The 21969-nt window shown below is 40.4% G+C and overlaps 1 protein-coding gene across 1 annotated transcript in view; it reads left to right on the forward strand.

Moving 5' to 3' along the window:
- The window catches only part of LOC147425668 (uncharacterized), a 55208-nt gene extending 49008 nt beyond the window's left edge, over nt 1–6200 (forward strand). The window contains exon 6 of the mRNA XM_086500703.1: nt 5074–6200. Coding sequence (XP_086356829.1) covers nt 5074–5430 — 357 coding nt within the window. The 3' untranslated portion in view covers nt 5431–6200. The remainder of the gene's footprint in view (nt 1–5073) is intronic.
- The last annotated feature ends 15769 nt before the right edge of the window (nt 6201–21969 follow it).

Consider the following 21969-nt stretch of genomic DNA (forward strand, 5'->3'; position numbering starts at 1 on the left):
ACTTAAAGCGGGGTGAACGATGACATGTAAATAGTGTACAAAGAGGTTTGAAGATGAATGGTTTGCTAGAAGATGATGAATGCATTGCAGGTGTGTTTGATGAGTGTTCTTTTGTGGATACTATGTAAGATTTGGAGTCTTTAATGGATTGCAATTTGCATATGGGAAGTGAGGTTGTGAAAGTATGCTCAATACAAATGTACAAGGTCATTGAAGATTTCAAAAATTCTCAAAGTGTTGATGCACGAGTGGAGACCAAGTATAAGTCCGTGGCAAAGAAAGTGAAACCAGTGGAATTACCTCTACCAAAAGATTGCACAAATAAGATGGAGCAAGCTGTTTTGCAACCTAGCCTTCGTAACCCAAGCAAGATTGGACACAAGTTCACAAAGGATTCTTTGAAAGAGTTAAAGGTTGGTTGCGAGGATAGTTTGACAAAAGCTAAAAAGATATGCTTTGAAGACATGCTTGCCAAACACGGAAAAGCTTTTGCATTTGAGCCTTATGAGATAGAGTGTGTTGATCCATCCATTGTTGCTCCTATGGTGATCTTCACTATCCCTCATGTACCTTGGAGCTTGAGACCTATTCTTGTTCCAAAGGCTCATTTGCCAAAACTCATTGAGTTTCTTAATGAAAAGATCAAGATGGGTATCTTGGAGCCTTCTTGTGCTCCATATTCAAACGGGTGGTTCACTGTTCCGAAGAAAAATGGTTCTTTACGCTTTATTCAGGATATGCAACCTGTGAATAAGGTGACAATCAGAAATGTGGGTATAGGGCCACTCGTCGATGAGTTTGCAGAGGCATTTGCAGGAAGGGCAATATATTCTATGGGAGATTTGTACTCAGGGTATGATCAGTTCCAACTAGCAATGGAAAGCAGGGACTTGACTACCATGAGGACATCCTTGGGTTTAGTAAGGATGTGCACCTTACCTCAGAGGGCAACGAATTCAGTTGCACACATGATGAATGGTATGAACAAAGTCCTACGTGACTTCATACCGCAAACTACAATGCCTTTCCTTGATGATGCGCCAATCAAAGGATGTGATGTAAATGATAAAGATGTGGCTCTAGACTCGAGGGGGTGTCGAAACTATGTGGCAACCCATATCAATGATTGTGATAATATGTTGTCAAGGTTGGAAGAGGTGAACCTTACCTTGTTTGGCCAAAAGTCAGTGTCTGGTGTGAATGAAGTTCTTATTGTGGGACATATGTGCGGGCCATATGGTAGAAGGCCTTGTCCTGCAAAGATTGATGTAATCCAGAGAATGAAAGAGAAATGTATAAATTTCAGTGAGGCTCGAAGGTTCTTGGGTACATGCGTGTTTTATGTTATCTGGATTCCGCATTATGCACATGTATTAGAGCCTTTGTATCAACTTTTGAGAAAGAACCAAAAGTTTCAATGGGAAGAAGTGCATACACATTCCATGAGGAAATTAAAGAAGTTGTTGCTTATGTCTCCAACTTTAAGAAAAGCAAACTATGAATGTGGAAGATATGTAATTGTGGCAGTGGATACTAGCCCCACAGGAATTGGATGGGCGATTGGGCAAGATGATAATGATGGCAAGCGATATGTGTTGAGGTTTGGAGCAAAAGTCCTAAGTGCTCATCAACGCAACTATCCACAGGTAAAAAGAGAGTTATGGGGAGTAGTCACAACTTTGAAATGTGACAAAGAGTATTTGATAGGAGCAAATGTAATAGTGGAGACTGATTGTCTACCCCTTCTTGGAATGATAACAAGTTGTTCAACTCCCGACATTGCTATGTTGAGATGGATTGCCTACATAAAGTTCTTGAATCCAGAATTTAAGCATATTGCAGGGAAAGATAATCCAGTTGCAGATATGCTTTCAAGAGCAAGGTATGAAAAAGAAGAAGACATGGTTGTCAAGGGCGATGATGTAGGCACACAGTTCTATAGTATCTCTCATGCCAAGGGTGATCATGTTTGCCTGCCAAATGCACTTGAGTCGTTTACAAAGGAGTTGTATCAAGGTGAGTGGTTGCTCATTGGACGCTATCTAAGCACTTTGACAAGGCAAGAAGGGTGGACTGATCAAGAGTTCAAAAGAACACGGAGAAATCCCTATGGATACTTTTTGAAAGATGGGTACTTGTGGAAGCGTCCAAAACAAAGAAATGGAATGCCAATGAGAGTCGTGAATGATAAGGACGCTCAAAATGAGCTTATGAAAAAGTTTCATGAGAGTCTTCATGCTGGACATAGAGGTGTATGGGCCACCTTTACTAAAATGAAGAGAGGTATTGGTGGAAAGGTATGTATAAAGATGTATCTCACTTTGTGGAGTCCTGTGAAACCTGTCACATGTATTCAAATGTACGTCATCGTGATGGGTTGCACCCTACTTACCCATTGGCCATGCATTACAAGTGGGTAGTAGATCTGGTTACAATGCCGTTGGTCTTATGGAAAATGAGATACATAGTGCTTGCACGAGAAGACTTAACCAATCAAGTTGAAGGTCGTGCTCTAAGAACAAAAAGCACAGAAGGGGTATGTAAGTTCCTCTTGGATGATGTAATTAGCCGTTATGGATGTGTTGGGAAAATAACAGCGGACAGGGGTGAGTTGGATGCTGACAAAGCAAGGAAGTTTTTCTCTAGGACGTTGGGCATTAAACTTGCTCTCACTACTGCATATAATCCTGAGGGAAATGGTAAATCGGAGCGTGGGGATCCTCCTATCATTAAAGCTTTAGCTAAGGCTTGCAAAGGTAAAATGGGAGAGTGGCCTAGGTTGTTGCCTTATGCTTTATGGGCTGATCATACAACTCATAGCTCGGTTACTGGTTATATGCCTTTTGAGTTGATGTATGGTCAGAAACCTATAATGCCAATTGAGGATGTAATTCACACATGGAATGTATTACCTTGGGAAGAAGGAATGAGTAGGGAAGACCTTCTTGCTTTGCGCATACAACAGTTAGAAAGAAGGCCCCAAGATATTGAGATTGCAGTAGCACGATTAAAAGATGCAAGGTTAAAAAATAAGGACAAATTTGACAAGAGGCATAGGCTCAGACCTAAAGCTATTGAGGAAGGTGATTGGGTGTTGGTGTATGACAGTAGTCTTGAAAACCAACATTCAACAATAAGAAAGCTTTCAAAGAGATGGTTTGGTACTTATGTGGTTCAACATGTACATGGGAATGCAACTTATACCTTGCATGAATTAGATGGGACAAAAATGAAGATTCCCATTGCAGGGAAAAGAATCAAGTTATTCAAAAGAAGAGGTGATACAGATCCCTTTGATTCATAGGAAGGTCAAAATGAAGGCTATGATGAAAATGCTATGGATGTGGATGAAGAACAAGAGGATGATGCATTAGATTTCGTTGCAAGTGATGACGAAATTGATATGTATGTTGACTTGAATGAAGATTGAACCTGCAAAAGATATGTGTGGCACATGCCGGAGGATGTGCAGGTTTAGAGGGGGTGGATGTCGTGCGATGGCACGTTCATAATGTGAAATTAAAGTATCTACCTCACTCTTAATGTTTATGATGTGTGGCACCAAATGATACAATGTACATAGAATGATATATGCGAAAATGAATGCCACGATTGCAGTCGTGTACATACCTTGCCAGGCGGGCGAGGCCCTACACATGGCACTATGGAATGCTTTTTCACATAAATATATGCCTAATTTGCTTTAGGAATGTACAAATGTCAAGTGTTTCGAAGTGGCATGCTCGTTTTGCCTAGAAATTTCAATGCGGGTAATCTCGGCCAAAAATAGCAGGTTTCGTGCGCTGGCGTGAAAGACGTGTCCAAAGTGTTTACCAAGTGGAAAAATGAGGTTCAACATGAAATTTGAGCCTAATGGGATTTTTTCACAATTTTAGGGATTTTTCCTAGCTCGTTTGGGCTTTTTACGGGAAAAAAGTGACATTTTTGGGCTTAAAATGGCCTAAAAGTGGTCAGAAATAGCCTAAAAAATGCTCAAAATAGCTCAAAATTCCACATCAACGATGCTGGCGTTGTTGCTCAAGTTGTGTGGGAATTTTTAGAGCCAAGAATGAGCTCATTTGGGCACATGAGCAAGGAGATACAGCCATTCCTCTACAGGGTGCTAGTGCAGTCCTGTGCTGCTTCCACTACATGGTTGAGGCTGTGAGGCCTCCAATCAGGGTTTCCCCTCCTCAAATAACTACTTGGGCTTCTCCAATGAAGTACTGAAGCTTCCATGAAATGGTCACGACGAAGAATCGAAGCGTAAATTTAGGGTTTTTAACAGGTCGAATGAGCACTTCATCTGTGCAATTGGGAGCGAGGCTACACCTAATCTTCACACACACAAGAGTTTTGAGTTAGTAATGGTTCTTTTTCAAAGTGGAGCTTTCATGGCTGGAGTTTTGTTCTTTTTTAGTGTGTTTTTGACTTCAAATCGTCTACGCCTTGCTTAATTTTGCTACGAATCCTCACAGTCAGAGGCCCGGCGCTTTCCTAGTCGCACTGCGCACTTCTTGACAACGCGCATCGATTGTGCCAAACCTGTTGGAGACGTTGCATCCACCATTCGTGACTCTTGTAGAGTCCCCACATCTGATCATTTGACATGGATGTCATTCGGAGGTTGAAGCATCTGGTAAAAGCTTATGGTAGGCAAATTCTACCAGTGCACTGAGTGAAAAGGCATCTTCGAGTCTTTAAATCTCTGAGAAGAATCCAAATTGCAAGGCATTGGCAGATTAAACACACAAGCACTGAGCTCTCTCTCTCTCTCTCTCTCTCTCTCTCTCTCCTTCCCTTTCATTTACATTGTTTCTATTTACAAACTACTCTCTTCGCACAGGCATGCGCGCGCGCACACACACACACACACACACACACACACACACACACGTAACCATAAGGCATGCTCTCCAACTTGCGAGAGATGTTTTCACATAAGGATATGTTTCATTGACCATATGATTGGGTGCTATGAAAAATTGCTTTAGATAAGGTCTTTAAATTTGGATAAAGTGTGGTAATGACATTGATCTGGAAATAAACTGTTAATGTGAATACGTTTTACAGGAAAAAGCGTCGAAAGATAGTGGAGAGTCGATGGACCTGCCGGTGGTGACAAGGCCATCTTTAAGGACATGGGCCCAGTTCCAGCAAGAGCGGCAGGTACAGCAATTGGAGCGATGTGAAACCTTGCAGCTTCTCCCTTCTGAGCCCGAGCAGCATCTAGCAAAGAATGCCGAAGCTGATGGCTTGCTCACCTTGTCGCTCTCCACGGCCTGCACACCCTTATCCGCGAGCATAAGCCCCCAGCATCAACATCTCTCGAGACTGGCAGTTGATCAGCTATGGAAGCCTCTTGCAGCTACTACCTCTAACTCTTGTTCTGTAGAGCCCAATCTGGACCTCAAAATCTCCATTGCATGATGGCTCGCTTTGCCAATCAGATCGTTCCTTCTCCTTCCCAAGGAAACTGCGACAGCGTACTGAAATCAGCTCTTGAGCACCTCCTTCAATGTGCATTATTACTACCATTATTATTATTATTATGTATCTGGTGGCACACGTGGTACTCGTGTCTCACCAGATCAGTACTCAAGACCTGGTTTCAGTGCTCAATGAACGTACTGCCATCGGTTTCCCGCTTTCATGAACATGCAATTTCCACGCATGTCTGTCAAGGGCCAAGGCCTTTAGCGAGGGCTACTTAAGCTATTTAGGGCCAAATTTTTAGTGTTCAGCCAGCTGTTGTAACTTTGTAACTTTTAGCTTTACCATAGAGGTTTTATAAACATCCTAAGTCTATTTCATTTACGTCATTTCCTTTCATGCATCTAATTTGAAGATAATAGACATTAGAAGCCTAGAGGCATGGTCTCACAATTTGAAGACATACTAAAGGAAACATACATACATATATCTATGTTGAAGTATACTGAAGGCATTGAAAAGTACCAAGCAACATAGTTCCACAAATTGAATGTATCGCTCAATTGGTTGAGCCTTCTTGATGTCGCCCCAAGCTTGAGGCTTTGAGGCACACAGCCTGCATTCGATGGGTGTTATCAACTTTTGCATCAGGGGAGTTGTTCCTACTGTATAGCCCCTTGTGTATGTGATGTGCATAGCAAGTCCGACTGTAAATACACAGATATGTATAAAGTTATCCCTACTACCTTCCCCTCTCTGATAATGAATAGAAAAAAAACTGAAAGCATGTAGACATTTTTTTCACCAAATTATGGGAGTTACTTTTCATGAAGGTTGTAGGCATAGAGACTCTCCATCAACACCTGACTATTCTTGATTGATTCCTCCCTCTACATATGTTCATAATATATACAAGTAGTACAACGTTTGTTTTTGTGGATTATATAACTTGTTTCTTTGTGTATGGAACTTTCAATGAGTGATGTTAATACTCTAATCAACTAGTTCTATACTACCTATATCCTAGTCAATATGACAAAAATTCCTTCTTTGGTTGAAAGAAGTAAAAATTGAAATAAAATAACATCATTCTTGAAGGCACCACTAGAAACATTTTAAATTTTATTTCTTGCAAAAAAATGAAATGCAAGCGAGCGCAAAAAAGGAATATATAATATATGCCAAAGAAAGGAAATATGGAAACGTCTCTCTAGGAAATTTATGAAGCAATTTTCTTTTTACAATCTCTTTCATGATGATATAGTTTTTAGAAATCATTATTCCGAGTTTACAAGCAAACCTTTTGTTTTATCGACAACTACAGTGGGTCCTTCATTTCCCCCCCGTTCATACGTAGATCAAAAGACATGGTGGATAATAGTACTGTTTGTGAGCAGTACTACTTTGAAAAGTGATGAGACCTATTTCATCAAAACAAATTCGCTTTAAGCTACATAGTTTATTGCTACACCTAGAAACATTTTAAATTTTATTTCTTGCAAAAAAACGAAATGCAAGCGAGCACAAAAAAGGAATATATAATATATGCCAAAGAAAGGAAATATGGAAACGTCTCTCTAGGAAATTTATGAAGCAATTTTCTTTTTACAATCTCTTTCATGATGATATAGTTTTTAGAAATCATTATTCCGAGGTTACAAGCAAACCTTTTGTTTTATCGACAACTACAGTGGGTCCTTCATTTTCCCCCCGTTCATACGTAGATCAAAAGACATGGTGGATAATAGTACTGTTTGTGAGCAGTACTACTTTGAATAGTGATGAGACCTATTTCATCAAAACAAATTCGCTTTAAGCTACATAGTTTTGCCTTCACCTAAATAACGATGGTGTAGCAATAAACTATGTTGATCACGAAATGCATCATCCAAATAGACAAATCAATTCTCTTTTAAATTTTTCAAGAAATGTCTAATAAAGGGATTGGGATTAGTATATTTAGGACTTATAAGTCCTCATGTAGATGCATCCATTGTACCCTTCTTCTCTATCAAATGCGTAGCTATAATTAAATAATATAGTAGTTACCACCATGTGCTCATGACAAACTATCGAGGATTCCTTACATTGGTTCACATTATACTTTACATTTAACTTGAGAAGGATAAACTTTTGTGGCTAAGATTTATCAATCAATATCAAGAAATTTCCAATAATCCCTCCACATGAGGTTACTTTGCTCGTCTTTTTATTCCAAGATATAGATCCATGCTAGCACTATGCCTATTTACAACAGTGTGGATATCCACACAAGCCTTGTTTACCTTCCATGAAGGAGGTGAATGGGTGGCCTGCTTGAAACACATTATTAAGAGTTGTTATGCAATTATCATTTTATCAACCTTGGTCAATGTAACATATACAAAATTCAATTCATTCTTGAAAGCACTAATTCCTTCCTGATTCATGCCTGCAATGTCTCCTTTACATACATTTTGGGGAGAGACTTGTGGTGGATACATGAGGTAGTGTTGAGCAAGTAAGTGAAATTTGATGCCATGTAGAATGATCTTTAAATGACAATTGGATCTCGTTTGGTTTAGTCAAGTATAAGATTTAGTCACCAACTTGATGTTATATATATCTTGAAACACTTAGTCTTTCTCACTTTTTTCCTGGTACTCAACAATTTTTTTGATCTTCTACTGCATCATTTGTACTTAGCCTTGAAGGGCTTTACCTCATCCTCATATAGCTAATGCACTTACCTTTATCCCCTCAAATATTTGTAAATCCCTCTCATTCAACTAAAATATATATTGACCAATGTTATGATGAGGTACATTACATTCATCTTCTACTGGTTGAAGTAGATCTTCAAGTTTTGCTACGTTCTCATCTGCTAGTTGCATGTCTTGTGACAACAATCGTCATCTTTTCCCCATAGCAAAGCTGTGTGACAAGCTTTGTGTTGAAAACAAGAACTCACTTGAGGATGATAACAATGCAAACCACGAGAAAGAGTGTCATGGTGCACAACAATAGTTGGGGATGATAAAGGTGGTGCAACAACAGTTGAAGAAGGTAAAGATGATGTAGGAGAAAGATTTGGAGGCTTGATGCATGAAGGATGTGAATAAATGAATGCAAGGTTGCGATCCTTGTAGCAATCCAAATTTGGTCCATGAATACTCCACTCTTTTCGTGCCTCAATCTTATGCCCATTGTAAATGACGTGTCTTTCATGCATTGGTTCATCCTTCTAATGATTATTGGTGAGATACTAAAAAAGATCTGGTTTTAAATGCACCACAAATGACCACTATAAGGATCAGATGCCTTCAAATTCCCCCCAATCTAGTTCTCTTGTCTAACAGTCCTCGGGTCATCACTAACTAGCCTTTTGCCCCTCGGATGCCCTAGCTACTTCTAGCTTGATCATGAAAGATCCAATAGATGATCTCTTGACTCAAAGTCTTTCTTGGCTTGCTCTTCTAGTGCTAGAGACACATCTAATTTGAAGTAATATAGCTTGATCTTGGGCTCATTATAGACATTTGGTAGAGTTATCACAGTAATTGCACAACATATAGTCAGTCAAAGCCCAATTTGGTACCTAAAAATAGGAACCATCAATTTATTTTATGGGTTAGTCATTCAAAAGTCTATTGTTACTCTTTTGTACTCACTAAGCATTTGCTGCAAGATTCGCTAGTACTTAGCTGTCTTGTGGCTGTATTTGATGCCAATTGTACAATTTCAATATTTGAACACATGTCAATTCCAATTGTACACTTTCAATATCGAAATACATATTAGTTCTAGGTCCAGTTTAGCCTTTTCCTTATCATATGCTATTTGAAGTCTTAAATCTGAAGCTCATTCCATCCATGAAGGATTGACTTCTTGTTGAAGCAATGTGCTGTAAGAATGAGCTTAATTCAAACATATTTGTTGGTTCTCTAGCCTGCTACACACATTGGCCTTTATCTTTGACCATCTCAATGCCATTTTTGGATACAATATGACCTAGAACCTATCCCTTCTATACCACAAAGACCGATGCAAAGGGATTCTAAAAATTTATTTCTTTATATATCTGTCAAATACCAATTTTAAAATCAAGAGATACATATTTTGTGTTGAAACATTGTGAAATCATACATGAATATAGCCAAGAGTTCATGAAGAAATTCATTAAATATTTCCATCAAACATCATTGAAAGGTTGTTGGAACATTCCATAATCTAAACAGCATGACTAAGCACATGAATGCAGCCCATTCAATGATAAATGTCATTTTTTCTCTAGCTTTTGATTCTTTCTTCAATTGATTGTAGCCATTGTGTCCATCCATAAAAGTGTATATCTTGTGGCCAACAGTCTTGTTCTATATCATGTCCCCTGAATGGAAGCAAAAATGTGTCTTTGATAGTTTGATCATCTAGCTTTAGATAATCCATGAGTAATCCACACAGAACCTGAACTTCCCATTCTTATTTGGGATTATCACTATTAGAAACAACAATAATTCACACACACCCTTAGATTCCCATTCTTTTATGGGATTATCACCATAAAAAAAAGCCAATCATTGCTTGCCACTTCATTGATAACTTCTACTTTTAGAAACAAAAATATTTCCTAGCCTCTTTCCCCTTCTTGGCATAATTAGGATTTATCCTGTACCTTTGGAGCCTTACTGGTCATGCCTCTAGCTTTAGTGGTATCCTGTGTTCGTAGACCTCTAGATCTACCCCTTTCAAGTTTAAATGTTCTCAAACAATAACATATTTACACTTTTAAAATAGTTTTTGGGCTTTTTATTTTATCTCTGGCTTCACATGTTTATTAATTTTCACCATTTTTGGAACTAGATTCCACTCTTCAATTTCTTACTCATCTCGCAATGGCCTATTTATCACTCGAAATGTCCACTTTTTGGCCTTTGGCCAGAGTTTTAAGTCCCACTTAGCTGATAACTAGAGAACTTGCTCTAACTCACAGCTGATGGCTCAAACAACAACCAGAATTTCCAGATATGTCCCCCTAGAGTATATGCAAGTGCAAGAATTCATCAATTTACACACCCCATTCTCAAGTTATGCACAATTCTTTCTTGTTATACTGTCAAAAGTTTCAATATGGAATTCAAAAGAAACTTTGGTTGGTCTCTAAGCAACACCAAATCTTGAATTTATCCTAACTACTACTCCTACATATAACCTAAACAACAAAGTAACAAAATATGAAACAAAACAGAATAAAATGAAGTGATAGCAGGGTAGATGATAGCATAATTTTTGAATCTAGTCCCAACTCACCACAATCGCCTACCAAACATATTTACAACAAGACTCAAAGCATGTACTCAATGAACAATGCACTAAAACCAACTACTAAGGTTGTCCTAACCTAAGAGGCAACCAAAAGAGAACACACACCTCTTCGATCTAACTGAGAAACTAGGAAGCATCATTGACATTCCTACCTAAACATAGATGTAGTGAACTGTAACACTTGGGCAGCACTGGGTAAGTAAGAACCTCATTGTGGCCTCCTCTACTAGTGTAAGTCCTACATCCCTGGTAACGGCACCAATGTTGGTAGGCCACCGCGATCAGATAGAGTAGCCTAATAAGAACTCAGACCAGCATAAATATTTCAATTTGAGAATATAGCCGACCCGACTAGTGCATAGAATGTTGAATGGAATTTCCCAATGGAAACACACTGAGGAAAAAGGTGTCACTCTCAAGCCAAGAAGCAACTAAAGGGGAAAATGTCCACCAAGTCTTCTGTGCGGTCTATCTTTCACTCTAATGGTCGTAGAGGTATCAAATGAACTCCAAATGACATGAAACTTAAGATAAGGGGTCTCTAGGGTATAGGATATCAATAGGTCTTCAAAAACAAAATCTGCAAAAATCATCGTCGGGATAGGTGAGAAACTACAATTGTTTCCACCTTTTACCTTCACCAAATTAAAACTGATGATGAGAGGTCGGTTGGCTTCTCCTAAGGCCTACTTACCTTTTTCCATGCTTAGCTTCACTTAAATAACATTAACAGGTCATAAAGAGCAAATAAACACGTTAGGTAGCCTAGAGCTAAAACCGCTCATTGCCTCCCACACACACACTCAAAAATAGTAAGCTATATAATCAAGATATATTATGAACAACCAGCTTGATCAACTCTAGAGAGTGGATAATGAACTAGATAATCTTTACAAAGTTTAGTCACCCTATCTACAAGCACCCATACCGAGCTATGACCTAGTATGGTGATTGGTAGACCCACAATAGTTTCCATAAAGGTACTACACCATTGGTGCAAAATGCTTTATAAGCTATCAATCTCATGAATTTGCATGCCATTCTAAATCTACCTTTTCTAAAAACTAGGGCCCATAACACCTAGTGTGTATGGATTTAGCAAAAACTAATTTGAACCTGCATTTTCATGACTATAGTTGCCAATTCTTATGCCCGGGGAGTCCACTATGTAAAAATTGCTTATAGCACATGCAAACAAAATGTATTTAAATAATCCCTTACTTGTATATTTTAAAGTATTATATGTACCCCTTATGTATCTGTTATGTATGAAAATTTGTGCTTTCTCAGTTAAAAAACCCTTCCTGTAAGTACATTTTTCTATAAATGTTCTAATTCCTTATTTTGTTTGCACGTTGGTGCATCCAAAGTGTGTCGACCCTAGCAAAGGACATAGATAGTGATGTGTATGCTTATAGAAGCATGGCAGAGGGCTAGAGCATATGGGAAGAGCATGTGCATGCAAGTGTTAATGGAAATGTATGCTTTATGTGGTTTTAAAGGCCAAAAGGGCTCTAGATAGGGCTTGATAAGGAGATAGGTCAAGAATGTCCGAGGTGTTGGTTCTTGGCTTGGATATGTAGAGCTTAAAGTGCTGAAGGAGCTTCTCTAAACGGCTCATCAAACAGAACTGTAGACTGCAAGATATTTGAGTTTAAAGCTGGAGGTGGTTGCACATATGAGTCGGACAAGCCAGGTGATGATAGGTGTTCAGATCCAATCTGAAGCTATGGATGCATAGTGCTTGATTTATGGAGCTTGTCCATTGTTTTAGATTGCTAATTTGAGTCTTGGATGCCGAGATATGAACAATTGAAGTTTTGTTGAGGACCAGGTATGTGTCAAGTTGGCCACCTCAGTAAATGTGCCATCTGAGTTTTTTAAAGCATCGCCAGGTTGTGTATGTGGTCTATGATGCAAGCGAAGGCCATGGAAAGTGATGGCTCATCAATCGGGCATTGGATCGGCAAGATGTCAAAAAAGGAAGTTGGCGGTAGTTATAAACAGTGCAGGGCCAGATAATTGTTTTGAGTTTTTGCTGCATGTGAAGGAGTACGAGCGGAAGTGCGAGGCGAGAGAGAGTGCGAGAAGAAGAGCACGACGATATGGTGAACTCGCTCTACTGTAATGTGTAGAGCATAGTGAGTTTTTATTAGGTTTTTACAAAAGAATATGTGTACATACCTGGCGGCCCGCCCACTTACCTGGGCGACCACATTGGGCTTTATACCCCAACAACCTCCCACTTAAAGTCCAATGTGGTACTTTAAGTGTGAGAGAAGCTACTATACAAGCTAATATACAAGAGATGTAGAGAAGTGATGTACTACCCTACACCTAACTGCTTGCGAAAATGCGCAAAGCTCTCTGAGGGAAGTCCTTTTGTAAGTAGATCAGCAGGATTTTTTGTGGTGTGAACTTTGACAAGCTGAAGTTGCTTATCCTCGAGCATTTCCCTGATGAAATGATACTTCACATCCACATGCTTTGTCTTTGAGTGATTGGATTGCGAGCCAATTAATTGTATAGAACTTTGACTATCACAATATAACACAAGCATCTCTTCTTTGATTCCCAAATCTGTTACTAGTCGATTAAGCCAAATTGATTCTTTGCATGCCTCTGATGCTGCAACATATTCAGCCTCTGTAGTAGACTGAGTAACACAATCTTGTAATCTAGAACGCCATGATACTGCTCCACTAGCCAATGTAAAGACATACCCTGACGTAGACCTTCGGTTGTCTAAGTCACCTGCATAATCTGAGTCTGTAAAACCCTTTACACTTAGCTCCTCACTCCCATAGCATATACGCATACTCTTTGTAGCTTTCAGGTATCTCAATATTCCTTTCACTACCTCCCAATGTTTCTTGCCTGGGTTTGACATGTATCGACTTACTACTCCCACTGCAAATGCAATGTCTGGGCGAGTAGCAATCATTGCATACATCAAACTACCCATTGCAGACGCATATGGAATCTTATCCATTTCAGCCTGTTCTTCCTCAGACACAGGAAAATCTTGTTTGCTAAGTTTCACATATGGTGGCAATGGAACACTCAGTGCCTTTCCCTTCTCCATATTGAAACGTTGCAAAACCTTGTCAATATACTCTGTTTGAGATAACCAAATCAACTTCTTTGATCTGTCTCTCTCAATGCGCATACCAAGTATATGACTTGCCTCACCCATGTCTTTCATGTCAAACGATTTTGCCATCTTTGACTTCAAAGCTGAAATTTCTTCCAAGTGCTTGCCAGCAATCAACATGTCATCCACATACAAAATAAGGATCAGCCAACTGCCATCCTTAGCCTTCTTTGTATATAGACAGTGATCGAACTCACTACGTTTGTAGCCTTGAGAAAGCATAAACTTGTGGAATTTATGGTACCATGCCCTCGGTGATTGTTTTAAGCCATAAAGACTCTTTAACAACTGGTATACCCAATCTTCCTTGCCTTTCTCAACAAACCCTTCTGGCTGCTGCATGTAAATTTCCACATCTAAATCACCATGCAAGAACGCTGTCTTGACATCCATTTGGTGCAACACCAAATCTAATATGGCAACCAATGCAAGAAAGCATCTCAATGTAGTCATCTTGACCACCGGAGAGAAGACTTCATCAAAGTCAATGCCTTGTTCTTGCTTAAAGCCCTTGGCAACAAGCCTTGCTTTGTACTTTGGCTGACTATCATGAGCGGTGATCTTATACCTGTAAACCCATTTACAGGGTAGAGCCTTTTTGCCCTGTGGTAATTTAACTAGCTTCCATGTCTTGTTTTTATGCAGAGCTGTCATCTCTGACTGCATGGCCAATTTCCAATTCCCGGAGTCCTTCATTTGCACTGCTTCCTTGTTACATGAAGGCTCATTGCAATCAGTCAACATGACATAGTTTATAGATGGAACAAACCTATCAGGAGGTCGCGTGACACGTCCAGATCTACACACAATAGGTGGATCAGGCTCAGCCACAACCTGTGGTTCCACTCTATCCTGTCCTTGCTCCTCTTGAGCCCTGACATTTTGTCTTGCACGTGCAGGTCCATCTTCTTGGAAGACAACTCTTCTAATCTCCTCAACCCTCTCTAGTTTAGAATGATATTTGGATTCATTAAAGTGAACATCATTGCTGCGGACAAGCTTTCTGGATTCGGGATCCCAAAGTCTGTACCCCATCTCACCAGAATTACCATAGCCTAGAAAGATGCACTTTCTACTCTTTGGCTCAAGTTTGTTCCTAAATTCCTTTGGAACGTGAGTATATGCCTCACAACCAAAGACTCTGAGATGCATGTATGAGGGCATTTTGCTTGACCATACCATCTCTGGCACTGAATCCTTCTGCAAAACCTTGCTAGGAGATCTATTTACAAGATGAACAGCTGTTGATACAGCTTCAGCCCAAAACCCATTTGGCAGCTGTGCATTAGACAACATACTTCTGACCTTCTCTTGTATGGTCCTATTCATCCTCTCAGCAACACCATTTTGAGGAGGATTGTAAGGAGCAGTAAGTTCACGTTTTATACCTTTTGACTCACAAAAGTCCTGAAAAGCCTTTGAAACATACTCTCCATCATTGTCAGTGCGTAAGCATTTAAGATTCTTGCCACTCTGATTCTCCACAAGTGTCAAAAACGTTTTCAAAACACTAAACGCTTCATCCTTGTGCTTGAGAAAGTAAACCCATACTTTCCTTGAGTAATCATCTATAAATGTCATAAAGTAAGAAGCTCCCCCTAGAGATAGGTTAGGCATAGGTCCACACAAATCACTATGAACAAGTGCCAACTGTGTATCTCTTCTACTGCTTCTATGCTTATGTGGCTGCTGTGTTTGCTTACCATACAAACAATGTTCACAGAATTCTGATGCATGGTTTTTAGGACCCCTTCTGAAGATGCAATAAAGGCACAGTCAGTTGTTGGGGAGATGAGGATACTCTAGTCCAAGGGATCTCGAAAGAGAAGAAAAATCTACTTCACAAGCACCAAAGAGTAAAAAGTGCCATGGACAGAAGATACGTGGGAACAAGCTCTTATGCATGCCTACAACCTATATCTTACAGAATAGCCCATTCTAGGTGTGAATTTCTAGTGAAATTTACACGAGGATGTTCGTGTGGACTCACAGCACAGCATACTCCGTTTTCAATTTTTTACCGACAGTAAATATTTTTTACCTATAGTAAAATTTTGTCACCTACATGGTAAATACAAATCTGTATTTTGATGGGGCTTACAAGAGGACCAAAGACAAGGCATCAACATGCCTAGTAATATTAGGTCCAGAGAAGGAGAAGATCTTTGCAAAAGGGTTTCATCTAAAAGAGGTTCATTCTAACAATGAGTCAGAGTACCATGCCCTTGTTTTAGGGTTGCAATGTTGTCTTTCTCAGGGCATCACAAAGCTAAATGTTTTTGGTGACTCCATGTTGATTGTTAAGCAAATGGTTGGTGTATGGGCCTGTAAAAATGACAAATTGTCTGTTAAGATGAGGGAAGCAAAGGACTTGTTGAAGGGTTTCAAAGAAGTTCGAGTGCACTTTGTACTTAGAGATCAAAATCGAGAAGCAGATGCCTTAGCAGGTGAAGAACTACAAACTCTCATAGTAGGTGCTATCCTTGTGAAAAGTCCTTTATACCAAGGAAAGGAGGAGCTGCATGATTTACTTTACTTTCTTGAGCATTGTGAAGCACCCTCTGGTATGAGTAAAAGTGAACGTAGGTGGTTGGCAAAAAAGGCTACCAGCTATAGCTTAGTGAATGAGGACTTGTATTGTAGAGGGAAAGATGATGTCTTAAGGAGAGTTCCTGCATCCCAAGAGATAAAGGATATTTTGTTTAGTTGTCATGAAGGTGTGTGTGGTGGCCACTTTGCACAAGAGATTACTAGCAGAAAGATTTTACAAGCAGGGTTCACGTGGCCAAGCCTCCATCGAGATGTACAACATTGGTGCCGCACATGTGAGGTTTGCCAAAAAGCTGGACCAAGGTGTCTTACCCATGAAAATCAGCATCCAATCAAAACCTATGGGCCATTTCAAAAATGGGGGATAGATGCAATAGGGCCACTACCTTGCACTCAATCAGGGAAGGAATACATCATTATGGGGGTGGAGTACATGACCAGATGGGCAGAAGCTCGTCCCACAAAGCGCATCACAGCCAAGGACGTGAGTGATTTCATTTTTGAATGCCTTTGTTGCCGTTTTGGCACACCTTTGGAGATTCTCTCGGATAGGGGACCGGGATTTCGAGCTGATTTAGTCGGGCAATTGATGAGCAAGTTAAAAATCAAGCGCAGGCACTCTACACCATACTACCCTCAGTGCAATGGTCTTGTGGAAAAGGTAAATGGTATTATATGTAAAATCATCACTAAGCAAGTGCATTTACATCCTAAGACATGGGACAAACATCTAGATGCAGCACTTTGGGCCTACAGAACATCCTTTAAAACATCCTTGGGGTATACACCTTTTCACTTGGTTTACGGGCAAGAGGCACTATTGCCTATAGAAGTGGAGCTAGCGGGCCTCCGAGTTCTAAAAGCACATCAAGAGGATAGTCAAGAGAAGCAGGTGGAAGGAAGAATCATCGATTTGGAGAGGTTAGGGCTAGATCGAGAGTCAGCAGTGAAGTACTATGCAGCCCAGGCAGAGAAGAAACGAAAGAAGTTCAATCGCAACCTTGTCAAGAAAGGTATCAAGGAAGGTTCTTTAGTGCTCAGATATGACAATCGCTTTGATCGCAGGAAGGATGGTAAGTTCTTGCTTAAGTGGGAAGGCCCTTTTGTAGTGATACAGAGGTTCTCAAATGGTAGTTACCAACTAGGTGACCTAGATGGTAAGGTACATCAGACCCCGGTAAATGGTTGGCGATTGAAGGCCTACCAATGTTGTCTTTCACAGCCATATGCTGGTGAAATCAATGCTAAGGATGGTTCAGAGGAGAGCTCATCATATTCGAGCTCCAACTAAGGTAACAATCATGTACATAGTCGTTTCAAAAAAAAAAAAAAAAAGGAGAGGACAAAAAAAAAAAAAGGAAAGAAAGAGAAGAAAAAAAGAAAAAAAGAGAATGCTACCAGTGAAAGCGGATATTGACAATGGATGGGGTATGGCTTTCAAGGGTCTAGGAGACCAGTTGTTAGTCATGGATGGATACAATTATTCATCAGAAAGGACTAAACAGGGTGCATCAGCCAAGAAAGCAGTAACATGGAAAATTCAATTGGTACCAGGTGGGTAAGTATTCAAGAGAACCCTATTGTAGCACAACCTACAGCTAGAGGCATCAAATACCTCTAGCTTAAGGGGGAGGGCTATATGATGCATGGTTTTTAGGACCCCTTCTGAAGATGCAATAAAGGCACAGTCAGTTGTTGGGGAGATGAGGATACTCTAGTCCAAGGGATCTCGAAAGAGAAGAAAAATCTACTTCACAAGCACCAAAGAGTAAAAAGTGCCATGGACAGAAGATACGTGGGAACGAGCTCTTATGCATGCCTACAACCTATATCTTACAGAATAGCCCATTCTAGGTGTGAATTTCTAGTGAAATTTACACGAGGATGTTCGTGTGGACTCACAGCACAGCATACTCCGTTTTCACTTTTTTACCGACAGTAAATATTTTTTACCACAGTAAATATTTTTTACCTACATTAAAAATTCTTCACCTACATGGTAAATACAAATCACTTTTTACCTATAGTAACTTTTTTTACCCATGGTAAATAGTTTTTACTGCACCATAAGTATTTGGTAGGTAACAATTCACTGTTACTAGAGGCAGTGATTGGGCATCAACAATGCAGTTAAAGGAGGAGAAAAGGGAAAAATCTTATGGTAAAGGTGAGTCAACAGGGATAAAGACTTTTGAGTTGAAAAGAGACATGCTGATTTTTTCAAAGAACACATGTCAAAAGAAGCCATGGTTGAGGATTTTTGAGAATTTGATATTCAGGAGGACCCAGCTGCCACCTCCCCCGCAGGTCCCCCCCTGACATGTGCAGAACCTCCAGTTTCAACAGCCACCTTACCTGCTCTTAAATGCTGGTCAAGGCCTTATCCCCATGTGTCACAATCAGAAAAATCAGCATTTACCCTCCCCTCTCACATCACTCTAGAGAATATCTTGATGGTGACATATCAAGTGACCTCAATCTGTTGACCACCCTAAGCAAAAAGTAACCCCAACCAGCGGATTTAAGCATGTTTATCCCTAATCCTAAACCCTCTCAGAAACCTATATAAGGAGGCCTTCTCTCACTCAAAACCAACACCTCACCCCCTTTACCAAGCAATGAAGCTATGACGACATTGCTCACAACGAGGAGCTATGGATGGAGCTCTACTCTCTCTCCCTCTAGTATGCTACATTACTAGCCCTAAAACCTAAATAAGGAGTCTTCTCTCATGCTCCATGGCCACCATCCTCGCCATCATTCTCTAAGGTATTGATGTGTTGCTAGTAGGATCATACCTACTTGCTGGGTTGATTGTTTTTGACAAGGGATTATGCCATCCTTGGTTTGCTTCTCTATATCCTTGTTATGTATGATCAGATGCCTTTGTATTGTTAAGCTGATGTCTTGTGTATATATATGCTACATAAGGTCCCTAAGCTTCGTTTCTATGTGTTTTGCCATATGTTTTGATGCCATCATAATGCCAGAAGTCTCACTTGCCTATGTGCACTATGTGTGAGGTCCCTAAACCTCTTAATTTAGGGTGGTGCCCCCTTTGTTTTGTTCTTTGCTTGTTTGCATGAGGCGTGGTTTGTGGAGTGTGCACGAGTACAGAGGCCACCCGATTGCACTGCTCTTTTTCCCGCTATCAAATTCAAAATCATTAAATGAAAAGCCAGGCAAATAGCCAGAACGAGACAAGATTTCCATTCCCTTCTTGGACATATGTCCTAACCGGCTATGCCACAAAGAAACGTTCGGCTGCTCGGTTACATTGATTACATTTTTAGAGACATTTGATACATAAATCATGTAAAGTCCTCCAGACTTTACTCCATGTGCTACTGTCATAGAACCCTTGGATATCGTCCACATGTTCTGTCCAAAAATGGTGACGTAGCCAGCATCATCAAGTAAACCTGTGCTGATCAAGCTCTTTGTAATTGCGGGAACATGTCTCACATTCTTCAGCGTGAAAGAAGAGCCATTCTGAAACTTCAACTGAACATCTCCAACACCTAAGATCTCACATGTCTGCCCATTGCCTAGCCGAACATGATCTTTAGTGGTCACATAAGAGGTAAACCACTCCTTGTTTGGAGACACATGAAGTGATGCTTCTGAGTCTATAATCCAGTTACTCAGTGCATTTCCATCAGATGCTGTAAGAAGAGCTGAGTCCATTGTATTCTCCAAGAAGTAGATGTCTCCTGACACTAGACTGTCATCCTCTGCAACAGTGTTTGTCACATTTATTTCTTGAATCTTCATTGAGGACTTGTTCTTCTCACCATGGTCTTCAGCTTTTTCTTTGCCTTTTTTTGCTTTCCATTCTCTGCAGTCTCTTTTCATGTGACCCTTCTTGCCACAATGGTAGCATTCTATGTCACTCTTGCCTTTAGCACTGCGGGACTTGCTACGAGACTGATTGCTCTTTCCACCTTTGTACTTTTCTTTGGTCCTTCCCCTGAAACTAAGGCTATTCCTTTGCCTTTGTCCATTGTCTTTCTATTGGTTTCTTCAATAAGCAGACTTCCTTCTACACCTGCTATGTTCAAACCATCTGGAGGTGCAGAATTACTCAAAGCTGTGCGAAAAGTGTCCCAACTTTCCGGCAATGTGTTCAACAGGAACATAGCTCTAACAGGTTCATCAAACTTGACACCTTGAGCTGACAACTGACTATAGATTGTGTTGAATTCATTCAGATGATTGGACATAGGTGTCCCTTCTTTCATCTTCAAGTCAACAAGCTTCTTAAGCCAGTATACCTCTGAAGCTGCACTCTGCTTCTCATAAAGATCACTCAGCTTTAACCATGCTTGATAAGCCAAAATCTCATCTGCTACATTGAAGTAAACGCTTTCTGCCAAAGTCAGCATAATGGTAGAAAGTGCCAATTCATCCATTTCGCTCCATTCATCTTCGTCCATATCTTCTGGTTTTATCCCCTTGAGCTTTATAGGTTTTATCTGCTTCTTTTGTACCAACACGTTCCAAATCTGCTTCTTCCACAATGGGAAATTGGTTCCATCCAGCTTCTTGATATTGTAAAGAGCAGTGCCCTGTGATCCAGCCATAGCTACGCTTCACACTAGTTTACTTTTCTGGGAAAAATTCGGTAGAGTTTCCCCTGTAAACTGACCTCTGAACCAATATCAACCTGTCAAATGAACCAAGAAAGCTTCAGATTCTGCACAAATTTTGGCAGAGTCTCCTTTGTAAAATGGCTCTGGTGTACTAAAAACAGACCAAAAAACAGCTCAAAAAACACAGTCTCTCTGACACTGTAAGCTGCGGGTAAACCTGTCCTGCACCTGTACTATCTCTCACTGTCCTGTCACTGTCCTGTAAGCATAGACTGCGACAATGCCTCAACGGCAGTAAAGCAAAGATGCAATCCCAATTGTCTAACTCACAATCAATACATCCTAGCTGCCTATCTAAGGGTGCTCGTGGGATCGCTCCAAGACCTGTATCACCGAAAGGATCTCAACATTCGAGAATCCCCCAGCTCAATAAAACCTCACTCGACCCTCAACAAAGGCTGCAGTAAATCTGACAGTACATAGACTTCCTACAAAGTCATACATCCACAAATTTCCCACTATATGCTGTAACCGCTGCGGCGATTGTTTGCTGCGTGACTCACAGCCAGCAAACCCTCAACAAACATACATCATCTCTGACAATACATCCCATGTGGAAGTACCTGCAATGTCAGGATGAAATCTGGAATATCAAGCAGCAAACACAAGCTACCTGATGAACTAGTGGATGTCGCCTACAGTCTGTGTGTAGATGCTCCCGTGTCGTATGTGACGCGCCTCCAAGAACTGTGAGCCGTCCTTCGATATGTAGACAGCCACAAATCAACACTCTGGGAGTGTCGATATCCTCAACACCTGCAGTCGTAGGCCGAAAACCCCAAATTTGCAGAGTCGGATGTGCACCCGTCGAGACCACGTAGTCGAAAATGGCCTGCGCAGACCTTTGTCGAAGCCGAACGGTGGCCGAGATGACCTCAG

The sequence above is a fragment of the Adiantum capillus-veneris genome, chromosome 25, assembly GCF_014529385.1.
Source record: "Adiantum capillus-veneris isolate H3 chromosome 25, ASM1452938v2, whole genome shotgun sequence".
In the NCBI taxonomy this organism is placed as follows: Eukaryota; Viridiplantae; Streptophyta; class Polypodiopsida; order Polypodiales; family Pteridaceae; genus Adiantum; species Adiantum capillus-veneris.